This window comes from Dermacentor variabilis, chromosome 1 (genome assembly GCF_050947875.1).
Source record: "Dermacentor variabilis isolate Ectoservices chromosome 1, ASM5094787v1, whole genome shotgun sequence".
Lineage (NCBI taxonomy): Eukaryota > Metazoa > Arthropoda > Arachnida > Ixodida > Ixodidae > Dermacentor > Dermacentor variabilis.
In genome coordinates, this window is record NC_134568.1 from 226,538,649 (window position 1) to 226,559,883 (window position 21,235).

General features: G+C 49.2%; 2 protein-coding genes across 4 annotated transcripts in view; one reads left to right on the forward strand and one right to left on the reverse strand.

Moving 5' to 3' along the window:
• Nucleotides 1-356: 356 nt before the first annotated feature.
• Nucleotides 357-3,637, reverse strand: Gmppa (GDP-mannose pyrophosphorylase A). The gene has a single exon (XM_075670120.1). It carries the CDS (start codon nucleotides 2,889-2,891, stop codon nucleotides 1,602-1,604), a length of 1,290 nt encoding a protein of 429 aa, XP_075526235.1. The 5' UTR covers nucleotides 2,892-3,637; the 3' UTR covers nucleotides 357-1,601.
• Nucleotides 3,638-18,147: 14,510 nt separating this feature from the next.
• Nucleotides 18,148-21,235, forward strand: part of LOC142557963 (type 2 phosphatidylinositol 4,5-bisphosphate 4-phosphatase-like) — a 95,846-nt gene continuing 92,758 nt past the window's right edge. The window contains exon 1 of one of the 3 annotated variants that reach the window (XM_075670148.1): nucleotides 18,148-18,327. In XM_075670148.1, the coding sequence (XP_075526263.1) occupies nucleotides 18,255-18,327 (73 nt within the window). In that variant the 5' untranslated portion in view covers nucleotides 18,148-18,254. The remainder of the gene's footprint in view (nucleotides 18,328-21,235) is intronic. The other 2 variants (XM_075670151.1, XM_075670143.1) reach the window with 2 other exon arrangements.

Below are 21,235 nucleotides of genomic sequence, written 5' to 3' on the forward strand. Positions count from 1 at the left end.
ATTAAGCATGGATCGGCGCACAGCGGCTCTCACCAGGTCCTGCACAACCTACGAGCAGTCAGTGGGAGACTCAACTTTGAAAAGCTCCTGCCAAAACATGCTCCAAAAATGATATTTCGTGTTCTCTGGTGCTGTTTTACTACGGAGATTTCAAAAACACCATGTTTGAGCGCTGGCAAAGTGCTGCCATCTAGTACCAGGGAAAAAAAGAAACTTGTATGCAGCCCATTCATCCAAATCTTCTTGAAAACGGGAATATTGCTATGGACAAGCTCAGCTCGTCCAAAGCAAAGTTTACCAATATCACATTGACGAGCTAGGCGCATATAAAACGCTTAAGGGACTGAGGTGAAGTCGCATGGCAAATCAAATCTCCAATTTATTCATTCCACCAACCAGGCATTGCATGACTATGGAGCAATGAAGTGTGCCATCTGCAGCTATGCTCGCAAACAGCTTTCTGGGGCACACAGAAACAGCTGTGCAGGCGAAGTGCACTTGTAAAAATGCTCCACAAAATAGTCCTCAACTCTTTATTAACATTTGTTTAAGCTGGGGAACAGGAAAGATCATATTTACTACAGTATCTATATATTAAAACAAATACACCATCTAATTTTTTTTACCTTTTTTCCCACTTTTCTCTTACGCCGTTTTGCTACGGCAGACTACTCTGCCAGACTACTTTCAAAGTAGCGTGCACTGCCCCTGTAGTTTTCCCTTAAGTGTCACAGCAAGTTGTCTGCAAGCATAGTTGGTGATGCTCATACTTGTAGCACAGATCTGCAGCATGCGATACCTGGTCTATGGATTGAATCTGCCATTTAGTCCTCTGTTGTGTGAATGTGCCCTTCATTACTACACTTGAGCAGGCATTGCACTGTGTATGCACACTTTTAATGTCATCGAACAAGGGTGTTAGCAAAGCACCTAAAAGTCCAATGTCAGCAACAGGCTTGTTAGAGTACTTAGAAATGACACTAACAAAACTGAGCACGAACAAACGCAAGCCTCTAACTCCCATATTCACCAATGGGCCTTGGCTTACTGTTTAACTTCACTGAACACAGTGCCACCCCTCAGCTGAAAGGAACACTACACTTCAATGCACCTTGGTGAAGTGAAGGAGCTGCTCCAGAAACACACATTCACCAAAGTACATTCAAGAAGATGCCCTAGAGTGCCAAGTCACAAAATTTTCTTCCGGAATTGCCGTAGCATGCCATTGGAGTGCAGTTACTTTAGTTGAGGAACAGCAATTTCACTGCACTCACTTTCATTCAAGGTGGGGTGCCAAGTGGAGAAATGTTTTGGGGCTAAATATTGGCTTCAAAAGGGAAAAGAAAGACTACTTTGTAATAATAGTGCTGACATGATCTTTGCAGCATGCATGTATAAGGACATTTGTCCAGTGAAAGAAATTAGCATTTCAGGCCCTTGCACAAGCAAAACATCTCTCATGCACTGTTGCTTCTTGTGCCGTTAATGCACTCTTCAAATCTTTTATTGGAAGTTATAGAAATGTTTCCTCTTTCTCCCCCTTTTTCCATGCCGATTATGTTGTCATTAACAGGTGTGGCTCCTCCATTACAGGCTTGCTCTTAAAGAATGATCTCATTCTTGTAGCTTTGTGCCAGGTCCTTGTGAGGCAGTACAATGGAATTGAGTACAATGACTTCAGCAGGCACAGTGACATGACAGCCGAGCACCGTGATTGAAGGGTTCAGACGGCCATCAGCATTGAATAAGGGCACATTTTCCATTTTGGCAAAGGGCCGGTCCGGGTTGGGGTCGCAGGGTGTGCCTTCCACACGACTCCAGGCACCAACCGAGCTGTCGAGACCCACGATGGAATGAAGAACGAGAGCGTGGTCGCTGACGGTGGCGTTAGCAAGCACCAATGACTCACGGATGCGTACACCGGCGCCAATGCGCGCCCCGGGTCCGACGGACACATTGGGCCCGAGTGTGGCGCTAGGGTCCACGCATGCCGATGGGTGCACGAACACGTCACCAAGTATGGTGGGCCCGTTGGGCCCTGGACGTGCCAGACGCTCCGGGTGCTCCAGGCGGTACAGCTCGAGGTAATGTCGGTTGGCGTAGATGGCCGAGCCGGCCGTCTTGAGCTGACTCCACCAGCGACTAGTCTGAAAGACGTGCAGCTGTCGGCCGGCGGCGGCCAGCGGCGCCAGCACGTCGTGCTCCAGACTGAGCGCGTCCAGGCTGTCACCTTCTCGCGCGTGCCGGTCGCGCAGTGCTGCCCCGGTCCTTTGAAACACGTCTGGGCTGCACAGGTAGACGCCACAGTTTATGACGGCGCTGACGAACGTGGACGGCTTTTCCACGTAGTGTAGCACCTGATGCGTCGCCTTGTCCTCCACTATGCAGCCATAGCTCAGTGACTGTTGGCGCGTTGCCTCGGTGGCCAGCACGGTGACCAGGTTGCTTTTGGGCAGCGACCGGTGGAACTCTAACATTTCTGGCAACGGAAAGTGACCGCACACATCACCGTGGATCAGCAGAAAGGCCTCTGGGTCGCCTCGGCGAATCTGGTCGCGGAAGTGGTGGATGCCACCAGCCGTGCCTAGTGCCGCGTACTCCTGGAGGTAGCGCACTGGCATGCCGTACTCGCGGGTGGCACTCTTCACGAACCCCGTCAGGTCCGCATCATCGGCTGGGTAGAACCCAATGAGCAGAATCTCGCGCACGCCTGACAGGCCACAGCATGCTTCGACTAAGTGTTGCATCATCGGGCGACCAGCCACCGGGAATAGCGGCTTTGGGATGTCGAACGACAGCGGTCGGAACCGGGTGCCCTTTTGGGGTCCTCCGATTAGAATTACGGCCTTGAGCATCCCAGCCGTCTTCCTTGGTGTCGGCGACACTGGCATTCTGGCAGCTCCTATTCGTGTCAGTTTTAATCACTGCACTAGTTCCGTCAGCATGAGGACACGGCAGCAGTAGCAGGCAGATCGGTAGGTGCTAATCAGGCTCTCGTGGAAAACCGCGAGACCTGTCGCGTGGCAAGCGCAATCGAGTTGGCTTGGACGTGGCCACCGTGGCCGCTCCATGACGTCGTCAACGTCGTGGCTCTGGGTTGGGACCTCTCTCTATGGTTGGCCCATTTGTCCATACCACCTACAGCAACGCGAACTCAAGCGCTCTGTACGCGATCATTAAGAGTAGTTTTGACGCGGATAGGGGCTCTATTCTGATTCCGCCATTTTCTTCGATGCGGGACGTAGACGCGACGCGTATAAAATGGCGCTGATGGCCCCGTTCATTCCCCCTTTTACTTGCGTAACGTGACGCCAACTTGATGTTTTGCCTAAGAAACTGAAATGTAGGCTGCGAACCTAATGTTCTTCTTAAATCAAAACAGGTTTCCTCCTCAGTAAAAAAAGCAGCTAGCTCAAAGCCTACGATTACTCCGTCGAAAACGCTTCTCGCTTCCGTCGTCTGCTGCGTACAGGCCGTCGTCTGCTTCATTAGCTAAGATGCGTGTACCCGGGAAACGGAATAAGTCATCATACGTTGGCGCCAACGCGCTTGTTTTCTACCTTGAGACAACATACGCAACCTACCAGTGGTGATGAGCGCACGTTCTAGGCCAAATCAACGCTCTCGCGAAACGCAAGCATAGTGACTCGGCCCGACTAGGCTGGCTGAGAAAGGCCGAATATCACCGATAGCGTGACGCGCGCCAGAGATGTCCGCTAACGAGACGCAAGCGCCGGCGCTGCCATCTCTTGTTCACTTCGATGGTTAATCGCACCGCAGGGGAAATTGGGCGTCCAAAAACACTGCCGCCATAGAGAACCCAGAATCAGTAGGCCAAACTGAAGCCCCTCCATACAATGCAGGGACTTTAGGCCAAACATACGCGGACACGCTAAACCACTTCAGAGGCGCCAGAATGAGATATCCGGCACCAGACAAACAACTCAACAGAGAAGAAGTCGTAATCTGGCGACAACTACAAACGAAACATACCCGAACATATACATACTAAGCAAAATTTACCCTACCCAATATGAGAACACATGCTCCTGGTACGGGGACAAGCCCACACTATACCATATCACGTGGGCCTCCCAAAAAGCAAAAGAAATAACCATAATAGAAAACCCGAGTGCGGAACAGTGGGATAGGATGCTTTCCAGCGACATCCTAAAAGTCCAGCAAGGGCTAGTAAGGCGTGCTCGTACGGCAGCTACCCTCAGTGGGGCCCTGGTAGGGTGGCTAGAAGCCCTGGACTAGGGGCACCAACCCTGGATATCAAGGTGGAAGAAGCCATCTGAAGCATAGAGTTTCCAGAAACTCTATGATCTGAAGAACCGGTAAATCCATATGTAAATAGAGCAAGCTAAACGTTTTTCACCACCACCACCAGGAGAAAACTTCACGGCGCCGCCTTACTGTCGGCCATAGAGTTTCCTACAAAACTCTATGCTGTCGGCTACTGTTAACCTAGGTACAATAGCAAGGGCTTGGTGGCGCAACCCACCGCCCCGTTTCAAAGGAGACGCTCATAACATCCACCCACCCTTACGTACATTCTTTTTTATAAATTAACAAGACGCCGTTGTCATATAATTTGTGATTGTGCGAAAAGGCATTAATACTGATTACAATACAAACGCAGCAGTGAAAAGTGGACAAAGTTGCAGAAAGTTTGCTTTGTTCAACCAACATTATTTTATAAACGGGTTGTTTTAAAAGATGATGGCCCAAAACATAAATGCCAACACCACCCGAGAGCGATGCAAATACTATGAGCACGTGTTATTAACAAAAGATTTTCATGGCGCCAAACGACGGGGAAAATGCCGCCATTGCATATGGTTGCTGCTCATTAGCATAATTCGCGCGGCTCGTCGCACCACACGTTATGGCGGAATATCTCGGCCGCTGGCCAGTTTTTGCGCGATATTAAAGAAGTTCGCCTTTATCGCTGCCTTCTACTTACTTTCTTCTGATTGGACCTCCCGGGGCTCTCAGACGGTCTTGCGAGCTAGACCGTCTGGCGATACGAAAAAAATCTACGCATTCTCACTGCGCTGCAAGAATGCACTGGAGACACGTACGACACACGTACCGACCCATTTGCCATCCATTTGGAGTTTACGAGCACAAACACATTCTTGCTTGAGGAATCGTCGTGCTTTATTGAACAAACTTCGGGTGGCCGCGCATCACTACGACAGCGCGCCGGCGAGGAGGCAGAATGTCATTTCTGACTCCACGTGTAGATTCATAACTGCGGCTTGATGTGCCTTCTTACCACGCTAAGTGATTCATCACAGAACCAAAGTTTTGCGATAGCCGGCGCACGGTGCAGAACAGTACGCGTGTAGAACCGGCGTACGTGAGATCATGGAACAGATGAGTTCGCGCGCGCGTATACGTTCCGTGGAGCAATTGCCGGCTCTTGCAGCGCTTCCGCTAACCTTCTCTTCTCTGCGCTTCTCGGGCGCACAGATAAGATACGCCTGCGGTAGGGAGGATTTGTCCCTTAAGTCAAAGCAGCCGCTTCTTTCCCATTCTTCCAGTATGAAGCGTCGGCTGGCAGGCGCACGGTGCCGAGGGCGGCAAAATGCGCATATATTCTGCGTAACGCTCTACCAGCACGTGTATTGAGGTACACCTGTGCAGGTGTGCCATGAACCTAGCTCGAACGCGCTCTAAGTCAAAGCAGCCGCTTCTTTCCCATCTTCCAGGATGAAGCGTCGGCTGGCAGGCGCACGGTGCCGAGGGCAGCAAAATGCGCATATCATTCTGCGTAACGCTCTATCAGCACGTGTACGTACACCTGTGCAGGTGTGCCATGAACCTCGAACGCGCTCTGCCTATAAGAGACTTCGTGCTGTCGCGAGTACTGCGAGGAACAAGCAACAGTTAAGCAACATGTGTTATAATATGCACAAAAGCAAGTTGTTACTGAACACGAACTATGCATTCATAACGAACGTTTTACGTGCCGCAAATCCACCATATGCGCTGTCAAAAGCAGGAATCACTGACATGTGCAAGGAGTCCATTGTAGAGATTCTGAAACGCATGGGTTTCGGCCTGCGATGGAACTTTAGCATGATTCGCCCAATGAGGGAAAAATTTCCCGCGGAAATAAGTTCTTCGTCCGTTGGGAGTCCACTCGGAGCTACCATCGTGTGCGGACGTGGTTTGGAGCTCCTGCGTCAGCAGCAGACGCTACAGCGTCTCACGCGCTCTTCCTCGCCCTATTCCGAGCACGACAACGGACGCTTCCTGCGACCTCCCACGGCGACGTCAAGATCACCACCGATGCATCAGGGACGCTCGCGGTGTCTCCGAGTCGTAGTGCTCGAGCTAAGCCTCAGCGTGGTCATGGATCGGCGTCCAGGGGCTGCCGACCTTGTCCAACACCGCGAAAACCCGTTGACCACGATCATGGATGTGGAAGCTACCAACGGCGACGATCCAGCAACAGAAGGATACCCAGAAGACCCGGCGGATGGATCATGGCTCACTGCTCGCGGCCGGCGGGGACGCCTAGTCTGACCCAGCAGCCCGCGGCCAAGAGACACAGCATTCGAACCAAACTGTACCACGACGACCTCAGAGGCCCCCACCTCAGCCCATTGACGATATTAAAATAATCCTGAGCCCGAGAAACGGTCTCACATTCGGTGAGTGGCCTCGCCACTCTCTGACGCGCGCCGTCGGCATCGAGGCGCGTCTCAAGGAACAAGAGGTCGACGAACTTCACCTACATGTTCAACGTGCCCAAAACATTACCCTCATCAGCACGCCAAGCGAAAGAATAGCGACCAGCCTTAACAAGATGACATCGCTTGCACTTGGCCCGCATCGCTATCCCATCTCAACATGCATCGCCTCCCCCGATAATTCCTCCAAAGGAGTCATCACGGGTCCCGACACAGGGACTACATCAACCGAACTTTTAGACCACCTGTTGGCACCTGGGGTGGAAATCCTCCATGCTCGCATGGGACGAACAATCACGGCCATCATAACATTTGCTGGCCTCAAGGTACCGCGCTACGTTAGGTATTATGGGGCCGAGTACCGATGCTACATACACACCCTGAGGGCCCAGGTGTGCAGCATATGCCTCACAGTGGGCCACCGTGCGGACGTCTGCCCTACGCCAAGCATCAAGCGTTGCACCACATGTGGGACTGAAGACCGATCCACCACCGAACCTCACCAGTGCCAGCCTCGGTGCCTGACGTGCAAAGGGGGTCATCCGACAACCAATCCCAGCTGTCCGGGCCGGGCACGAAAACCACCCAACAAGCAACGAGTGCGCCAGGAACTCGAGAAACAAAAACGGCAACAGCATCGTCTTCTGGCCCAATCTAAAGAGCGACGAAGCCGATCGCGGTCCCGTTCCCGATCTCGGAGCCGAGGCCCCGGCGAGTGTTCCGAGAACCGCGAGCGGGTACCGCCATCATCATCATCACTACCGTCGTCACCACCACCAGTGGCACCACCACCGGCCAATTAAGAAGAAGCCGCCACTACTACCACAACAACTACCATTAGCAGCGCCCGAAGGGCCAGCCGGACCTAAAGGGGTAAGTTGGGCGGAGGGCCGCCACCTTCACTGCACAAATCTCCCTCACACTCATCCGAACCTCAGTCCCTACCACAAACCCAATCCCAATCCCAGGCGCCTCGCGCGAAGATCCTTCCCTAGTCCACAACTGCATTGTGCCGCGACCTCCAGCAGGAGCTTCGACGAGAATTGCATTGAGCTATACAGGAGATGCGAGAAAGCATTCTCACGGAGGTCAAGGAAATGATTCGAGCCGCCTTTGTAGACTTCCAAACCACCATGCTGAAACTAACGCTACATGAAATTACTAACGAACCCAATCAGAGCGTCAGAAAGCTCACGGCACAACCCCTTCCCCCTAAATCATCATCCTCCTCATCCTCACTAGTCGCACGTGCTACACCAACCTCAGCGCTGTCACTAGCGACAAGCGAGCGCACTCACCCGTACGTTCGCCCAGCCCAGCTACAGAATGATGGCTCCTGCAATGCGAATGCAAAATAGAACGGCAGGACTGACGATGTGGCAATGGAATTTCAGGGGGTACCAATCTAAACGGGGCTCGCTGCAACAGTACATTGCCGCATCTTCAGAACCGCCAGACATCATACTTCTCCAAGAGCCGGGCGGCACCGTTGTAACTATCAGTGGCTACGAGGCCATTAGGGGCTCGGACAAGGCGAAAGTGTGCGCGCTTGTGTCCAGGAAACTCACCTATACCCATACTACTCTCACGTCAGATATCCCTCATCAAATCATTGAAGTTGTCCCCGCGGACATGAGACAAAATAGCCTGTACATCTTAAATGTATACAGTGCACCTCGCGCTCGGTGGGACAATTTTCAGTATCTACTCTTGGAACTCATCAAGTTGGGCCCAGTGTCCGTAGTGTGCGGTGACTTCAATGCTGCACACGTGGCCTGGGGCTATCGCAGTAGCACACCAAAGGGCACCCGGCTTTGGGACCTCACACATAATCACCGATTCACCCTCATAACAGATCATACCCAGCCTAGTCGCCAGGGAAATAGTGTCGAGAGAGACACTTGCCCGGATCTCACTTTCACGAGGGGGGTCCAGGGCGAGTGGCTGAACACTGGCGAGACACTGGGTAGCGATCACCACATTCTCATCATCCGCATCAATCACACAAGTTACAAACGCCCTGAAAATTTGCATTACAAATTGGACCAAACTTCGCGAAATCCGTAAGGATCGAGCCACAGGAGATGAAAGCCCTAAAAATTATACCAGTTGGTTCAGTGATTTATGCAATGATCTAAACAAAATGACTAGCCGCATAACCACGACGATAGAGACCCCCGAGGTTGACCAGCATCTCCTACATCTGTGGGACGCACGCCGAGGTCTCACGAAGCGATGGAAGCGGCAAAAGTTCAGTCGAAAATTGCGCTACAGAATATCCCAAATTACGAGAGCAGCCCAGGAATACGCAGACCAGCTAACCAGTGCTAACTGGCAAACGTTTTGTGGTACGCTGGGCACCGCGAGAACGTGGGCAATCCTTCGGTCGCTAATAAATCCGAGAAACACGAAATTCCATAAAAACCAGCAGCTTCAAATTTTCCTCCACCAGTATGGAGGAGACGGAGACCAGCTCCTGAAGGACCTTGAACAAATGTGTCTCGCCCGTGGCTCTAAGCCAAGCTATCCGGACTATCTGTATAGAGAAGAAAGTGACCCGCTAGGCACTGACAAAGCTGTCCAAGAAATCAAAGCCACACTCGCAGACATTCATAGGAACACCGCACCCGCAGAGGACGGGATACGTTATACTCTACTGCGAAATCTCCCGGATGAGGACCTGGAAACGCTCTGTGCTATGTACAATCAGCAGTGGCACGCTGGCACTCTCCCTCTAGAATGGCGACGTGCCGAGATCACTTTCATGCTTAAGCCCGGAAAACCCCTGTCGATCCAAAATTTACGGCCGATTTCCCTCACATCATGCATCGGAAAGCTGCTTGAGTATGTAATACTAAAACGGCTTCAACCTTTCTTGGAGATGCAAAATTTCTTCTCCCACAAACAGTTTGGATTTCGCCCCCATTTGTCCGCTCCATGATGTTCTTCTTCAGATAAAAGAGGATCTCGTTGACCCCCTCATCAGGGCTCAGACGAGAGCTCTTTTGGCACTTGATGTCAAAGGAGCTTCCGATAACGTTTCCCATGGTCTCATCCTTGAGAACCTAGCCCACTCCCACTGTGGCTCCCGTATGTACAATTACGTGCGAGCCTTTCTCAAGGACCGTGTAGCCACAGTGGGAATGGGCCCATATCGGTCAACAGACATTAAAGTTACCGGAGCGGGGACACCTCAGGGGTCGGTGCTCTCGCCGACGCTTTTCAACATAGCTATGGCGAGACTACCCCAGTTCCTGGAGAAGGTTGAGGGGCTATACCACGCGATATATGCTGACGATTTGACTCTCTGGACGTGCACTGGCTCGGATGGAGACATTCAGGACCGCCTACAGACGGTGCTGGATATAGTGCAGGCGTACTTCGCGACTGGAGACCTCGAATGTGTGCCAAATAAATCAGAACTATTACTAATCCGACCCCGAAGCAGTTATGAAACGCCAATTCCAGTGATTGAAGTGAAAATACAAGGCATACCAATTCCCACTGCATAAAGGGTCCGAATCCTTGGTTATCACCTACAATCCAATGCCAAAGCTCACTTCACGGTAGATCTCCTTGGTCGACAGTGCGAGCAAATCATCAGTATGATGAGGCGTGTTAGTAACCGCCGCTCAGGACTCAAGGAAGCCGATATGCTGCGGTTGGTCAAGGCATGCATTATCAGCCGGCTAACCTATCACCTCCCGTACCACAACCTGACGCTCTCTCAGACCAACCATATGAACACAATTATTAGAAGAGCCATTAAAGAAGCACTCGGAATTCCTGTATATGCTTCCACGGAAAGACTACTTGCTCTTGGGGTACACAATACCATCGAGGAACACATCGAAGCACACAGAATGGCACAACTCGAGCGATTGAGACTGACCCCTACAGGCAGGCATTTGCTCTCACGGCTGGGCTACCCACAGCATTCACCCTCTAAGCGAGAGCATGTCCCAGTCCCATCAAACATCCGAACCTTACTCACCATAGCGCCCATACCGCGCAATATGCATCCAGTGCATCATAATGGTCGCCGGGATGCACGTGTTAGATACCTTCGGAAACTCCTCAATGCCCAGCCGGAGGGCACCGTCTATTATACCGACGCTGCCCACTATGCTCTTGCGATCAGACACAAAGAAAGACAAGTGTCGGTGGTGGCGGACGATCAGGGTAATATCATCACCTCGTGTAGCGTCCAAACCGAGGCTACGCTCACAGGGGAGACGTTGGCCATAGCACTCGCCTTCAACCACATCGTCGGTAACATGAAAAGATCACCAAAACACGACCATATCATCATTACAGACTCACAAGACGCATGTCGAGCCTACCTCAGGGGTCATATACTTCAGGAAGCCAATCGCGCTCTCACCAGCACACGTAAGCTCCCCGCCATTCCAGATCCCTCAATACCAGGCATCAGGCTGATTTGGGCACCTGCTCATGCCTCACTGTCGGGCAATGACCGCGCTCATGCGGCTGCCCGAGAGCTAACCTGCCGGGCACCTGGCAGTGAGGCGAGCAACCCATATCAAGCCTTCCAGAATTTGCCCAACACATACGGGGACACTCTAGACTTTTACAGACTAGGGCGCTTGCAATATCACCCTCCTCCCAAATCCTTCTCCCGGAATGAAGCCGTATCCCTGAGACGGCTTCAAACCAACTCATATCCGAACCTCCTCCTTCTCAACAAGCTCTCCGCAACCTTATATCCCACCACCTGCCCAGGCTGCGGTGCACCACCGACGACGTTCCACGTCACGATTGAGTGCCAAAAACTACCTAAGGATATCCCTCTTATACAATCCCCCCAACCAACATATGCGCAGTGGAGGCGATCCTCCGTCGCTCCGAGCCTCATGTCTGGCTGGCCCTGATACGACGAGCACGAGCGGTAGCGACAGCCATTGGGGCCCTCGACTGAGGGCCCCAACCACATATTGTTGTTGTTGTCCTGAGTGGCCGTGGCACATACCCACAGTGGGGGATTGGCCAAGAATCGGGTGGTTCAATTAGGTGCATAAAATCCTTTCACTTTATAATAAAGTTTCTTCTCTCTCTTCGTCCGTTGCCATTGCCATGGTGCAGTACATTGCGTACAGCGTTGCATGCGCGTTCATTTCCCGAACTTTAGTTCTTCCTGTCCCACCTGGCCACAGCTACATCCGGGAGAGCACGGTCCAGGTAACGCAGCACAACAAAACATGGGGTCCAACGCAAACCTGCCCGCACAGCGCCAATTTGCTACGGTACGAAACCTACGGAGCAATACGTGTGAGCGCACAGAACCATAACAAAGCTGCCATAGACCTCAGACTCTGCCCAGGCGGCGCTGCGGAAAAAGCCGTCACCGGCGCCCCCATCGGAGCCTTGGCGCGAACTGAGTAGTGCAAGGAGAGCTGTCCGCAAGCGAAGGTGCATAGGCCACAATGGACCCCTCTCTTTCGTTTGTGTTGAGGCACGCTTTCCTGAAAATCAAGGACCTGGAAAGCTTCTTCCGCCCATCCACGCTTCCGAAAGGAAGCTCATCAGAGCAAAGTATGTGTACAATATAAAACAAAATCTCAAGTGTTATTTCGGTGTGCTGCAACTCGCAAGTACAGAGAGCATCAGGTTTGTCTGTATGCATATCAGCATAAAAATCCAAGTATTTCAAATTGGTTCATATTGAATATGTCCTGAACGCAAGACTTAAGTATCTCCTATATTTTTATGTATTTTATCGTAAGGTTTTGTCTCGCAATTATTTAGAGAGAGTATCCTTTCATAACTTTTTCCAGGGCAGCAAACAGAAAACGTTTTCCAAGGCAGCAAACAGCTTGAGATCATAACAAAAGAAGCTTCCTACAGTGCCTACGCGCTGCATCTTTCTTTCTCGCAGGAGCTACAGCATCGCTCATACCTTAATTTGAACTTTTCGCAGACGCTTCGAGCAACAAGCGCACACAAATAAATGTAAATACATGCGACATTTTTTTTTTCTTTACACACGCTACAGCAACTTCATTGCTCACATTTGAAAAACGCAGTCGAGCAGGCTCAGCACATTGCGAAGCGTGCTTGTTTCGGCGCAGGACATACAAAATACCGAAAGTAGAAATGAGCTCGCGATACAACGATGCTCTAGAACAGGATTTTGAATTCATAAACGAACCAAAATGTTTGGTTAAGCTGACCTGCCAAATCTCTCCGTTCCACTTAATGAGTCAAGCGGAGGCGGACGTCTGTTAAAAGGTGGAGATATCGATGGCACATAAGCAGGATGGCTCGCAACGTTGTTTTTTCTGTTACCAACGAAGTGGCGGCTGCAAATTCTTGAGTTTTCGCTTGGTTACCACGGTCCTCCGTCAGGGCCATGCAACACAATTACAGAAGAACAAAATTGTCGCACTTTCTCATGCGAGCTGATGTGTTGTGGGGAATGCAAGTAATCCGATTACCCAACAGGTTGAACGGCCCGTATCCAGCGCTCTCGCCTTTCCCCTTCATACGATCGCGATGGAAATCGGTAAAACTGAACGTTGTTATTCCGTCCTTCACGTTCATGGCAACTTACAACACACCAGTAGCGTCGATTGCGGCGTTTCCTCGTAGCGCGCGGAGCTATCGCGGTTGCCGTCGTTTCCACGATCAGTCTGAAAAGTGAGCCAGCAAGCGCTTTATGGCAGGTCGGCGGCGCGTCCGACTAGCGTAGAAATTCATGGCTCTCTGTCTGGGTGTTAAATGCGCAAAACACTCGCAATATGGACCAAAATCTAGTTAAATTGTTTCGCCGTCGATAGCTGCATAGGCAACTTAGCAAGGGAGTGGGGCTTCGCACTACTCAATTACTGCCTCTTCGCACGGGCAGGTGGCACTACGCGTCTTGCAAAACTAAAGTCCCTTGATAATTTGAAAGTAACGACACTCTTTGAACTCTGCCGCCGCCGCACGGCCTCCTCGCCTCCTCCTCGCCCCTTGTGCGTTCCCCCCACGGTAACTAGTTTTGCCCCTGTTTTTCTGCATGCCGATTGGTCTCCCTGCCGTTGCCCTTGGAAACGTGCGGATCTTGAGTTTTGCTTGTGTTTTTCTTTTTATCGCGCCATTTTTCTCCTGAGCACGGCTGGCTCGGCGCTTTAGCTCGGCGTAGCGAACGTTGTACGCCCTGTTTCCTGCTCTCTGTGCTAGCGCTACGCCGGGCTGTTGCGCATATAACTGCAGCAAGAAGCCTCAAGATGGTTATGCCGTTTTTATGATACCACAAGGAAAGCGTGACGGCTTGCGCAGGAAGCAGTGGCTGCGTGACATTGGCCGAAAGAACTTTGTTCCGACAAAGAATTCACAGCGTTGTTTGCGAGCTGAGACGTCTTTCTTATAGCTGTAGCAAAGCATTCCGTAATGCTGAATTTTTTTTTTTCATTCTTCCGGCCTGCTCACCAGCGCTTTTGTTGCGGTTGTCCTCAGTATGCTTAATATTCCCCTCGCACGTCGCTAACTGTTGTTATTCAGTCGGAAGTGCAGCATTATAGATTCTGCTTTGCGCCCTGAAAAAAATAGCGGCAAATATACCCGTATATTGCAGGTGATAAGCGTTTTTTAGTTTTAAGCCGAAAGCCTTTAGATCTCTATGTTTCAAAGTCGCGTTGTAAACTGGAAGCATCACGTGACCCAAGGAAGGCCAGAGGTGACCCAAATCATGTCCACCCCTGTATAAGAGAATGATTACCGAAGTTAATTAATGAATCATTAGTGATTGACATAAGGTGGATTAGGGAGAATTAATGTTGATTGGAGTGTATTAAAGAAGATTAAGGTGGATTAGAGTGCGTTAAGAAGGATTAAGATGCATGAATAAAGATTAAGGTGGGTGGAGGAGGATTAAGGCGGATTATGGTGGATTACGGTGAAGGGTTGATGAAAGGGTGTTAGAACCAATTAGGGTGGAATAGGGTGCATGAACTAGGATTAGGGGGATTAAGGTGGATAAAGTAAGATTAAGGTCCATTTGTGTGGATTAAGGTGAATTAGGATTGATAAAGGAGGATTAAGACCGATTATGATGGATTAGTGTAGATTAAGGTGGATTAGGAACCATGGTGCTGGATTAGGCTTGATAGAGGTGGAGTAGGGTGTATTAAGATAGATTGGGACTATTAGGCAGGATAACGTTGGATTAAGGTGTATGAATAAGGATTAAGTTGGATGGAGGATTAAGGCGGATTATGATGGATGCGGATTGATAAAGAAGAATTAAGACCGTATATGGTAGGCTAAGGTGCATTAGGGGCGATGTAAGTTGATTAGGTTGTATTAAGGTGGATTGGGAGTACTAAGCTGGATTAAGGTGGATTAGGGTGGACTAAGGTGAATTAGGGTTCATTGAGTATTAAGACCGATTAGACTACCATAATCCTCCTAATGCGCATTAATCCACCGAATCCACATTCATCGACCTTAATCCTCCTTCGTTCACTTTAATCCACGAGAGTCCTCCTTAATGCATCCTAATCCACCTTCATCGACCTTAATCTACTCTAACCCCCTCTAATGCACTTTAATCCTCCTTAATCAACCCTACTGCTTCCTCATTCACCTTAATCCACCCTAATCCACTATAATCGTCCTTAATTCACCTTAATCCGCATTTATCTACCTTAGTCCACCCTAATCCACCTTAATCCACCCTTATCCTCCTTCATTCACTTTAATTCACTTTAGCCCACCATAATCCTCGTTTAATGCACCTTAATCCTTCCTAATCCACCCTCATTCTCCTCCATGCACTTTAATACACCCTAATCCACTATAATCGTCCTTAATGCACCTCAACGCACCTTCATCCACCCTAATCCACGTTCATCGACCTTAATCCAACCTTTATGCACCTTAATCCACTTTAATCCACCTTAGCACTCCTTAATACACCCGAATTCATCTTAATCCAATCACTAAAAATAATTACTTTGCTAATCATTAATCATCTCCTATGCGCGCGGCTGCAAATTAATGCTTTGGTTCGCTTTCCGCCTTCCTTCGGTCACGTGATATTTTCTGTAGCTCACAACGGGACTTTGAAACAGAGGTCTAAGGCTTTCGCTTTATAAACCACGCACAAAGGGATGTGTACCAAGCAATACTAGATCAGACGCACGAAGTAAAGCATCTGATCATGTGGCAGAAAAATTGTCTGGAGTTATAGAACTCGCCCCAAAGCTCCCTTTACATCGGTATACCCGTTCATACGGCTTTAAGAAAAAACCAACCTCCTCATAAACGTTGCCTTCAGCATTATCGATGCTGTTATTAGCATTTCTCAAAATTTTGAACCCCAGTGGGGCGCGCAACTGGCCCAAAAGAATACGCCTCCATAGAATCCTGCGGCCCGTCTGCGGGAGCCCAGGAGGAAAAGCGTGCCGTGCGCAGCCGGCGGCTGAGGAAGAAGAAGGAGATTCTTGAGTATGGGAAGGAAAGGTTGGGGTAAAGTGCAGCGCAGTAACTGTCTCTCAGCAGAGGACACCTCAACCGCGCTGCACAGGGGGTAGGGAATGAAAGTAGGGGGAGAGAAGGAGCACCAGAAACAGCAGCACGCCGCGGAAATGTGATGGAGCTAAAGGCGGTCGGCGAGGGGGTAGGGAATGAAAGTAGGGGGAGAGAAGGAGCACCAGAAACAGCAGCACGCCGCGGAAATGTGATGGAGCTAAAGGCGGTCGGCGAGGCCGACAGCCTCGGCGAATGTCAGGAGCGCACGTAGAAGTGTCCTGTGGCGTGAAGGGCAGCCCGAGGGGTGCAGGAGTTCAGTCACGGTGTCGCACGGCAGGCCGTGCCCACGGTAAACACGGGCAAGGGACGCGCGCGCGAGCGAAAAGTTGGGGCACTCACATAGCAGGTGCTCGAGTGTCTCGATCGCGCCGCAGTCGCGGCAAAGGGGAGAGGGGGCTCCACGCAGTCGATGCCGCCGCTCGGCGGGCCACACAGAACCGGTGCGAAGGGCGAGGAGGAAGGCGCGCTCGCGCCTAGTGAATCCGGTCTGCGGGAGACGACGCGGTGGGCGCCCCTGCGCAACTCGGGCGTCGGGATGGCGGAGCGCGAGCTCCCGTCTGAAGTGGAGTCGCGCTGTATCCAGCGAGCTCACCCGGTCTGTCAGCGCGGTCGACGGGTCGTGTGCGCGCCTGGCCAGCTGGTCCGCCGTCTCGTTGCCCCGGCGGCTGAGGAGAATCGAGGAGGAAAGCGCCGTGAGGAGGAGAGTGTCGCTACTTTCAAATTATCAAGGGGTTTTATGCAAAACTCCAGAGTCTGACGTCCATTGTGGCCCGAAAGGCGTGGCCGCTACGGCAAAGAAATAAAAAAAACTGCGGAGAACCTACTACGTAATTTTCTCCACACTTTACTCCTAGCACGCGGAGGGGGTAGGGCCTCTCCTCAGTTTCCTTCCTCCATACGATACCATCACATTTTAGTATGAGGTGTTCTATTGTTTCTACATATTTACAACACAAAGTACATGTGTCTTCTTCTTCGTTAAATTTCTTTTTGTTGCTCCGCGTTTTAAGACATCCTGACCTATAGCTTCAAAGAGTAGGGCACTGTCTGTTATCATAAAACGCTTCCTTCCTGATCTGCTGTTTCCAGTATCGATATAGTTCCACACTATGCTTCTTTTCCATTGAATTTATCCAATTTTTACCTTCCGCGTTTTTAACCTGTCGTTTAATGCTCTGTCTTTCTTCTTACTTACTGGTGAGCTTCCTAGTTCTTTCCCCCATTGTGAGTCAACGCTCTTTCTGTATAGGTATTTAAATACCTTAGCTGCCCACCTGTTATCGTCCAATTTCGTCAGGCGTTTTTCGTATAGTATTTTACTCTGAGCTTCCCGTGCTTCGAACGATGCCCAGCCCATATCACCCTGTACTGCTGCGTTTGTGGTTTTCCCGTGGGCACCTAGTGCTATAGTCTTCCCACAGCTCTCTGATTTACTTCTAGTCTCGACTGAACCTCTGCCCTTAAACAAAGGACATCATTCCCGAAAGTAAGACCCGGCGCCATTACTCCCTTCCAAATACCTCTCAGTACCGCATACCTGTTGTACCCCCACAATGCCCTATGCTTCATTATCCCGGCATCTCTTCGCCCTTTTGTTATCAGAGACTGTTCGTGCTTTTCCGTGTACATCTGCCCTTTGTTTATCCATACCCCGAGATATTTGTATTCGGCCACTCGGGGTATTTCATGGCCTTGTATTGTAAGCTCCTGATCAGTTGTATTGTTGAAAAACATCCCACCGGACTTAGCTGCACTAAAACTGCAACCTAAACTGTCTCCTTCGTCGCCACAGTTAACCAGAGTTTGCAAAAATTTTGACTTTGCCAGCGCCATCTCTAGGTCGCATACTTTAGTTCACAAGCCACCGCTACTCTTATTTCCATGCTAATATGAAACTTTCCGTTGCACTGTGGAATGTACAGTTTCCCTTCTCTAAGTTTATGTAGTTCTATGTTTATGTAGGTGTTCTGTGGCCTCGCCCGGCACTTGCGGCACGTGTTGTAGCGCCTAGTCATGGCGTACGCCGAAGGGTCTCCGCTACTAGAAAATGCTTCCAGTGGGAATTACTCGTCGGTGTATCCTTCAGGTATGTATTTTCAATTTTTGTACGTGTTTACTAACAGTTGCTTTTCAGAATTTTCGTCGGTCATCTTCCTTCGTTTTCTTTTGAGTACATCAGCAGCAACACAAAAAACTCGCTAGATGTGCGCGGTGTATTAACGTACCAGACGGGGATATTAGGTAGGAAACTATCCAATGACAATGGAAAAAAGTGAAGTCCTAACTCGCCGAACATGAGCGTTCTTGCGTGGTTGTGCTCGTGCGGCATCGGAACTCGAAACCTTTGCGAGATCCAGAATGCAGTGCCAGCAATGCAGGCCGCGCGACTAAACAAAAACTTGGAGAACGCATAAGCTTCGCCCAGTTACAGAACTATCCATAAATGTAATGTATTACAAGTAATTAATTACATTTAACTTGTTACGTACTGGTCTGCTCATTTTATCTTGCTTTACTGGCAAAATTTAGGCTGCGCTTTGAAAGTTATGCCATCGCGTGACCCAACCTCAGACTAACTGATGCCACCAGCACATGCTTAACGAATGCTCATCAACGCAATTTTAGCTTGCTCAGGCTGAGCGTGGAGCATAAGCAAGTGGAAATGAGCAAGGAGGTTGTTATGAAAAAGTACAGCAAGGGCAGTAAACAAGGCTTTCTGAGAAAGTAAGGAGAATGCAAATACTACATGGGACTTATTCTCGCATGATCACTTTTGGCGGTATCACTTTCAGTGCATGCTTATTGGCTGGTCGAGTAAAACCGGATGAGCTGATTGGCTGTTTGAGCACTGTGTCACGTGAAGGCGATAGAATCACCAAAAGTGATCGTCTGAGAATACGTCTCCATTTCGGCACAAGCTTGCAGACTGATATCTCGAAACTTGTGTTATTGTTGGGATACGTACAAAGTGAGTGTTGAGCACCAACTGGCTTCAATTCACAAGAAGTTATTTAATGAAGTTTAGTTGGACGGCCAGTGATAGTAGCTCGATTTATGTGTCCGTCTGCGCAAAGATAACAATGTTGATAGAAAAATGATGTATATAAATCTACGGCACTATTTTAAATAACTACTTCACTGACACTTGAGTGCTGGCAAAATGGCAAAATGTAAAGATTTATTTCGCTAGATTCTATTCCTTTCATACCATCTACCGTTCATGACTGGCCGATCCTGGTAATGTAAGGCGGAGCACCGCTCAGACCACTGACAATGCATGAAAAGAAGGAAAAAAATAGAATAGACTCATTATGTTATCCCTGCCTAAGTATGCACAACAGAATACACAGGTACTTTTTCGAAATGTTCAGCATTTCATAATAATGTGCCAAGCTAGTATAATTATGTAATAACATGTGGCAACATCTCATTTTTGCTGGTGATGGATGGTGCTGTGTGTATTGGCCCAAGCTGGTTTAAATATAATTCGCAGTCCATAAAACCTTGTGCAGTGTGTCTCGTGAGCTCTTTCTGCTACCGTTATGTCGTCACTTCCAACTAATGCTACCTCACTGGGTATTTTGCCATCAAGGGACTGCACACTTCCAAAGCCACTAGCCATAACAACTGCTCCCCCATCTCTACATCAACTGTTTTATTTTTTAAACCCCTCCCACGTTTAAAGCAAAGCATTCTTCGCTTAGCCCACCATGATATCATGTCCCTTGGTAGGTCAGCCAGTATCTTACCAGATATAGTATTTGCTGATGTAATGCTTATATACAGGGTGTTTCACGTAACTTGTGCCAAGGATTTTAAAAAAAGTGGTTAGCCACAGCTGAATGAAACTAATGGCAGATACGGTTTGCTATCATGTGGCGCTCCTTAGAGTATTTTTGACATTCTGCTTACCGTAAAATTCCGAGCGAGTCGAAATTACTGGCAAAGTGAGGGTGGGGGTGCTATCCCGGTACGGCTGTATGGTTCAAATACTGGTGCAAGTAAAGATAAAAGGTGAAAGTTAATGTTGGTTGTCAGAAACACATGAGAAAAAAAAAGGCCGCACCTAGAATATTTCGGAACCACATCAAATTATTAGGCAGGAAGTATGAAACAATACAACATATCCCAGACGAAGATGGAAACAAACTGGAACGGCATGCGGCATTAAATTACATCTGAACAATAGCATCCGAATCTTTCCAAAGCAATGATGAGGTTGTAGTTGAAGAAAAAAAGGGCATGAAAGAGAACCAGATGGAAAAGGAGCTGGTGCTGACAAATTTAAACTGGAAGAAAGCCGAAGAGAAATTCCGAAGCGCACAGCCACAGGGCTAGACGAGGTTCCCATTAGGCTGATTAATGAACTAGGACCAAAAAGTAAGGAAGCTCTATTGAAAGCAGTAGAAAAAAGTCTAAAGGTACATGAATATCAGACACTTGGTGACAAAGTAGAATGAATTTAATTTATGAAGGTAAGGGGGAGAAAGGTAGAATTCACCAAGGCAATTCCTTAACGCAGGCAGTTAAGTTAAAGCTGCAAGTATGGGCAGAGAATAATGGCATTTTGGGAGAACTTCAGAATGGCTTCAGAATAGGTAGGCATTTGGATGATAACTTATTTGTCCTTACTCAGTGTATTGAAATGCCAAGAGTAGAAAGGATACCACTATATGTGGCCTCTTTAGACATTACAGGAGCATATGACTACGTAGACTGCAACATTTTGTGGGATATTATGGAAAAGGAAGGCTTAGGTGACAATTGTCTACAGCTTTTGAGAGAGATTTAACTAGAAAATACCGTTTGCGTTGAATGGGAAGGGATGACGAGTGAGGAGGCAGTTGATTTTGTTACGGAGATGTTGGGAGCATAGAAAGACTGTATTTACAATATACACAGAAGCAGAGTCAGTGTAGTTAACCCTTTGAGGGTCGATTTCTTTTATTGCAAATTCCAATTCTTCTTAGGGACTTGTTTAGAAAAACATTTAC